Source organism: Parasteatoda tepidariorum, chromosome 7 (genome assembly GCF_982258835.1).
Source record: "Parasteatoda tepidariorum strain Cologne lab strain chromosome 7, Ptep-v5.0, whole genome shotgun sequence".
Classification (NCBI taxonomy): domain Eukaryota; kingdom Metazoa; phylum Arthropoda; class Arachnida; order Araneae; family Theridiidae; genus Parasteatoda; species Parasteatoda tepidariorum.
The window spans coordinates 106,002,017-106,009,255 of record NC_141761.1 but is presented as its reverse complement, the minus strand read 5'-3'; the positions used below and the strand labels follow the sequence as shown (position 1 = coordinate 106,009,255).

The following is a 7,239-nucleotide window of genomic DNA, read 5'->3' as shown; positions in this document are numbered from 1 at the left end:
TCGGAAAAAGCTTGAATTGTAAGGTATAAAATTTTTTTTAAAACATATAATTTTTTACTTTAAAATAAAAAAGTTAAAAGAAATTAGTTGAATAGTTTCTGAAAAATAAATTTCAAAAAAAATCAGACTTTTTGAAATCCAATTACGAAGTCAACAGTAATTTCTTTTTCCTGAACTGCACTCTATCCACAAATATCAAATATTAATTGCTAAAATATCCATGTTAAGATAAATTTATTACAATATATATGAAAGCTCAAAAAATGCACCAATTTCTTCTAATTTTATTTTCTAGAAAAATTATTTCTTAATGTAATAATTTTTTAATGTGTTTTTGTCTAAGATACCTAACCATCTTTAAGAACGTTGAAAATTAACAATAATTTTTGTTGGCTAAGGTTGAAATACTATTCTTTTTTTAAAATTCATCCTTAAAGATAATTTCTCATTTTTTTAAGCTGCATGTAAAATTTTTATGAATTATTCGTTTCACTAGTTAACTATTTATTCAATACCCTCTTTCTTTAATTTAAAAACTTCCGATTGTTTTCAGAAAAGTTTGAAGGTTGAAAAGATGTATTTTATTTAAATTGAAAAAGACAGTCTATCGAATTATTTTAATCCAAAATAAGAAAATAATCAATTTACTAAACATTGATATACTAGGATATAAAGTCATACATTTAATTTATTCCCGTCTTTATTTTTTTCTCTCCTTGATTATATTTTTTATATAACTTTATTGAAATTAAATACCTATAAAATGAATATAGTTCGTATAATGTAAATTTGATGCATTTTGGCAGATTTTCACTTTTTATAATTTTTTCTGAATATCCCTCTTGAAATCTTACTCTCTTTTTTCCCCAAACACATAAAGTTTAAATTCTAAAAATTTAATGTATATATTTAAAATTTTAGTTTTAGTCTTACTTTACAGTAGCATCAAATAAATAAAAAGTAAAGGTGTGCAAGAATGCAAAATTTGGCAAAACCAAATGTGAAACAGTAATGTGACATCGCGATGTTTGAGTGGCGATGCATCACGATGCTGAAGTCTTAACATCGCCCAGTCCTAATTCTAACCCATGATCCGTCTACTAATGAGGATGTTTTACGACAGTACTGAGATCATTGCGAGCTGGGTATTGAATTCGTGTCAAACAGCCATCACTGGGATGTGAACCTGAGTCATCTCATTGGGAGTCAAGTGCTCTATCACCTGAGTCACAACGGCTCTAATAATTCAATCTGGTATTAGCTTTAAATAGCACAGAATTTTCAGAGTTTTTTAAGGCGAATTTTGGATCGATTTTATACCACAGTTCTTACAGCGTAGAGTGAAGAAAAAATAAATAAATAAACGGACCACCCTAAAATAAATAGAGTGACCTCAAATATGGTAATTAATTAGTGCAGACAATATTTTGACTCACGTAAATCTCTGAATGAATATACCCTTTTTTTTTCATTCAGATTTTTGACCAAAACATAGGGGATCAATAATTTTGCCAGGAAAGAAGTGCATTGAACCACTTAATTTTGTTCTTTGCATATTAAGTCGTATCTCAAGAAATATCTCGTTTAATCAAAGATAACTCCATGTAAAAAATAAATTTAAATGAGTAATTATTATTTTTTTTAAATTTTACTGAATAATAGGAAAAAATTTGATTAGTAAGGTATGCAATGTTTTTCATCATTTTAAAGAATGCATTTTTACATGACGAAATAAGAAATTTGAGGATAAATCGGTCCAACAGTTCGGATTTGAAAAATGCGAATTTTTCAGAAATCCGATTCTCAGAAACTATTTGACCGATTTCGCTCAAATTTTGCATTTTGTATTGAAAATTGCATTCTTCAAAGTAATATAAAAAAAACTGTACATGTTTGCACCTCAAAAGATTTTCGACTATTATTAAATAAAATAATAAATATGTACTAAAAGTTATATTTTGCATGTAATTATCTTTGGATAAACGAATTTTATAATTGTGTACAAGAGGTTTTAATTCGCTTAAAAAATTGTCGAGATATGGTGAAAAAGCAGAAAGTAAAATTAACATTCCGAGGTCCAAACATTGGACCGCTCTCTTGACCAAACTATTGGTGCCATATCTCCCAGACTCCTCTTATCTTAGGGGTCAGAAATCCGAATCCGTCAAAAAAAGAGTTCAGGCGTTTTTATGTCTGATTTCTTAACTTAAAATATCGTCTTTCATTTATTAGTATATAAATGAATAAATGAAAGACGATATTTTAAGTTAAGAAATCAGACATAAAACTTATTAGTATATTATCTCTTGTAATCTCTTCTCCTTTGGTGCTCCAGTAGGTGCCAATAGATCTGCTTTTGACGGGGAAGTTGTTGCATTCCGTATTGCTCTTGAACAGCTTTTTTGTTTTATTGAGTCTTTTTCAAATGTGGTTATCCTTTCAGACTCGAAGGCGGCGCTTTGCTCGATTGAATCTATGCATTGCCCTTCCATTTGCGACGTTCTAAAATGTCAGGATGCGATACGCAAACTCCACCATTTTGGCAAAACTGTAGCCCTACAATGGATTCCCGGGCATTGTGATATTGCAGGAAATGAGAGGGCTGATGTTTTGGCAAAGAGAGGCACAAGAATTCTCCAGGCTCTTAGTAGCCCAGTCCCCTTTTCAGCTTTAAAAAGGATTATTAGATCAAAAATCCATGGGGATTTCCACCAACAATTGTCAGAAAGGGTAAAAACCAAAGTGTGGAGAGATCTTCGACAGAACACCATTCCAGACTGGCCGCGCGTGACCTACGAGATGAGAAGGCCTTCCAACTGCGTCATCAACCCCTCGTGACGTCACCATACTTCGATCATTCCCCGCGACATGTGACACTTTCTTCTTCGTTTGTTTTAGTCAGGCGTACTAGTATTTTGATTTGGATATTTGTAATCGAAACTCATTCTTATGCAATTAATTATTACAAAATTTTAAACAAGGTATGCCTCATCCATGTTGTGTACCAGCATGTCGAGGGAATTACAAAAATGGCCCTAAAGTCAGTGTTTTTAGCTTCCCTAAAAATGACGCATTGAGAGAAAAATGGATTCGCGCCATTAAAAGAGAGCATTTCAGTCCTACAAAACACAGCAAGGTAAGCATTATGCTAGTATTTTTCTTTTTTCTTTTTTTTTTCCTTTTCTTTCTCCCATATATTCTCTTGGCATTTGAAATTTTGGAATTTCTTCAAAGATTTAAACATGATTTAACCTATTCTTAATTGTTTTTAGGTGTGTGAAAAACATTTTAGTGAAGAAGACCTCCTTACAACTACATCTGCCTATGATAAGAAAACGGGCCTACTCATAGAAGCCGAACTAAAGATTAAGAAGTAAAATTTATTTTAAAATCAAGTATTTGTGTCTCTGGTTATATATTATATTCTAATTTTCTTTTTACTTATAGATTAAAGCCTAATGCAGTACCATCTCTCCATCCAAATTTACCGAAGCACTTCTCTTCCACAGCTGTTAGTAATCGAGAATCTTCGGATGACCGAAAATTAAGAAAGGAAATGGAAAGTATTCAAGCTGCAACAGCTGAAAATGTAAAACGTCAAGAATTGTATGATGCAACACAAAAATTTTCCTCTTTTTCAGACCTAAAGTCTAAGCTGCCGGATACGAAGAACTCCTGGAATATTATAAAAAGTGAGAGTTACATTCTTTTCATGTTATTAGATGTTCAGCCAGTACCAGAAGTAAATATCTCTTTATATATAGATTCCAATTGTGAAGTAAAAGCTTATGTTAAAAAAACAGAAATAAAAGTTTTAAAAAACTTTAAATTTCCACATCAGCTTGTTGCTATTGATACAATAGATGATATTTTGAATGAATTAAAAAAATTAGCTTTGGATACACCACCAACGGATAAAGATGTAAAAATAATTATAAATACTGTTAAAGAATTTTTAAAATCCCTTTTAAATGTCACAAGTGTATGCAACGATGTAATTTTATTCATTATCGATCAACTTTCTTACATAGGCGATGATAAGCATGCATACAGGTATTCTGCCGAAACTTTAATTTTTGCTTCCTTAATTTATACAATATCCCCTAATGCATATAGATTTGTACGTAAAAGTGGCAATATTATTTTACCACATCCAAACACAATAAGAAACATCTGCTTAAAATCAAATATTAGTCCGCAGTTCGAACAATCCGATGAATACTTTTTAAAGTATATCCAACAAAAGTTTAAATTTTTAAATGAAGACGATAAAACTGTCCTTATAATGCTAGATGAAATACACATAAAAGAATATTTTGATTATAAAAGTGGCAACATTGTAGGAACTTCTTATGATGGTAACTGTACTTCCAGTGCCCAAGTATTTATGTTGAAAAGTGTTCTCTCTTCTTATAAAGATGTAGTGCACGTCTTACCCGTAAAAAAAATAACTGGGGAAATACTCCACGAATTCCTAAATAAAGTAATACTGGGATTAGAAGAGTTAGGATTCTTTGTTATTTCTGTAACAACAGATAATAATTCCATAAACAGAAAAGCTATGTCACTATTTGTTAATCCTCCTAAACTGCAATTTGTTTATCCTCACCCCATTGACAATAATAGACCTCTTTTTTTCTTAATTGATTTTGTGCACCTGTTAAAATGCATACGCAATAATTGGCTTAACCAAAAAAATCCCGATAAATGTTTTTTTTATCCTATGTTTGGTGAAAAATCAGGTAATGACGTAGGGCACAATTTTTACACTGCATCATTTTCAGCATTAAAAACGCTTTATGATATTGAACTCAATAGCCTTGCAAAATTTGGTTTTAAATTAAGTCTAAAATCTCTTAATCCTTCAAGTTTTGAAAGACAAAATGTTAAGTTAGTTTTGCAGATTTTTAATGAATTTGTCCCTCAAGGATTGCTTGAATTAGGTAAAAACCATAGTATTGTTCATTATGAAAATACTGCCAATTTTATAAAAATTATTAATAACTGGTGGAATATAGTAAATGTAAAAACTCCAACTAAAGGTTTTCACCTAAAAAATGAATTTCAATATCCCCTTTCCTATAAGAACGAAAGAAGCATAAACTTTTTAAACAAATTTTTAGACTGGTTGGATGCCTGGGAATCAATGAAATGTGATACAGGAATGTTTAGTAGAGAAACGCATGCAGCTCTAAAATTAAGTACTGAAGGTATTCTGCAACTTATGGATTATTGTGTCAATGAATTGAATTTTAAATATATTATGCCTGGGAAATTTCAAACCGATGATTTGGAAAGTAGATTTGGTTGTTATCGACAATTAGCTGGATGCCAATACAATATCTCAACTAGGCAGTTATTTGAATGTGAGGCAAAGCTCAGATTAAAGTCCCTTTTGTATTTAAACATCCCCACAAAATCATTTGGTCTTGTCCAAGTCACAGAGTTGCTACACAATGAACATTTTGCAGAAGAGTTTCAAAATGATAAGATATTCTCCTCTTTAAAAATTATGACACCTGATCTATCCTCTGCAAAAACTCAATTGCCTGTTATTGTGTATGTTGCAGGTTATTGTGCCTTTAGTGCTTTAAAAAAAACCAACTGTTTAGATTGTAGAGAAATTCATTTATTTGACAAAGAGCTACCTATATCTAAAGAATACAATTACACTCAAGCTCTTGACAGAGGGAGCCTCTTACTTCCAAAAAAACATGTGGTAAATGCGGTTCTGTTAAATTATATTATTGTAAAGAAGTTATGTTTTGAATATGAGGCCGAATTTAACAAACAAATTAATCAGCGAAATGTTGTTACAAATTTAACTAAAAATTATCTTGTAGAAAAGGATTTGCTTGGAAATGAGGAATTTTGCCCCTCTGGACATTATATGGAAAAATTTTTGGATATGGTTGTTTGGTCTTCCACTAATGTATTTTTAAACAACTACACGAAAACAAAAAATGATGCTTTACTGAAGGAGAAAAAAAACGCAGCTTTATTAGCTGAAGTAAAGAGAAATAAGAGAAAAATTGAAACATTAAGCAAGAATAAATAATACTAAGCATTAGTTAATCCTCAGACATAATAAACACTAAATTTTCAATAAGCAACTTTGTGCATGTCAATTTTTAGTTAAAACATTATTATACATAATTTTTGAGTTGTTAGGTTTTTATTTTTATTATCCAGAAGAAAATTATTTTATATCATTAAATATATTTTTATTAGTTTTTTTTATTTTTACTTTAATTTATTAAATAAAAAATAAACTAAAATAAATTAAACACTTCTACAAAACGTTAAACTCTCTACAAAATTAAAATAATTAAATAATGAAACAAAATAATTATTTTGTAATGTTTGATCACTGTTTCTCTGCAATATCAAATTTGTTATAAATACACTTCAGTAATATTGTTATGTTAAAATCCATATTATATTTCAACAATTGTATTAAAATTTTAATCACTCTTAGTTTAAAACTTGGAATTTTTTCTAATTGTACTTCAATAATTGTATTATTGAAAATCTTTTATATTTTTCTAAGCATTTAATGCAATTTTTAACACTCATTGTCTAATGATTTTTATAATGATTTACAATATATTTCAATGTTTATTTTTAAGTAGGTAAGAAATGGAATCTAATTTTTTTTTCATTTGTTGTGATAGAAATAATGTCAAAATAAGCATTAAAAGTTTGTTGTTACTTTTTTGTGTAATAAAGTATTCCTTTTTTGTGATTTACCATGTTTATTTTTCTATTAGTATTCGCTAGGAAATTTTTATTCTGTTCACAAATAAAATATTCAAAAATGGTATCTAAGCTCCAAAAATCACTCTTAGTTTAAAACTTGGAATTTTTTCTAATTCTACTTCAATAATTGTATCATTGAAATTCTTTTATATCTTTCTAAGCATTTATTGCAATTTTTAACACTCATTGTCTAATGATTTTTATAATGATATACAATATATTTCAATGTTTATTTTTAAGTAGGTAAGAAATGGAATCTAATTTTTTTTTCATTTGTTGTGATAGAAATAATGTCAAAATAAGCATTAAAAGTTTGTTGTTACTTTTTTGTGTAATAAAGTATTCCTTTTTTGTGATTTACCATGTTTATTTTTCTATTAGTATTCGATAGGAAATTTTTATTCTGTTCACAAATAAAATATTCAAAAATGGTATCTAAGCTCCAAAAATCACTCTTAGTTTAAAACTTGGAATTTTTTC

At 29.0% G+C, this 7,239-nt stretch overlaps 1 protein-coding gene across 1 annotated transcript; it reads left to right on the top strand.

The window, feature by feature from the left end:
* Positions 1-2,780: 2,780 nt before the first annotated feature.
* On the top strand, positions 2,781-6,733 carry LOC147807365 (uncharacterized). Its single transcript, XM_087168432.1, has 3 exons — positions 2,781-3,136; positions 3,273-3,373; positions 3,448-6,733. The coding sequence occupies exons 1-3, from the start codon at positions 2,984-2,986 to the stop codon at positions 6,056-6,058; spliced, it is 2,865 nt and encodes a 954-aa protein (XP_087024558.1). The 5' UTR covers positions 2,781-2,983; the 3' UTR covers positions 6,059-6,733.
* The last annotated feature ends 506 nt before the right edge of the window (positions 6,734-7,239 follow it).

Excerpts from the sequence above, each read along its gene's own strand:
- LOC147807365 (XM_087168432.1), top strand. The coding sequence starts at position 2,984 with ATGCCTCATCCATGTTGTGTACCAGCATGTCGAGGGAATTACAAAAAT. Across the intron at positions 3,137-3,272 it reads GTCCTACAAAACACAGCAAG|GTGTGTGAAAAACATTTTAG; the intron begins GTAAGCATTATG and ends AATTGTTTTTAG. Across the intron at positions 3,374-3,447 it reads GCCGAACTAAAGATTAAGAA|ATTAAAGCCTAATGCAGTAC; the intron begins GTAAAATTTATT and ends TTTTACTTATAG.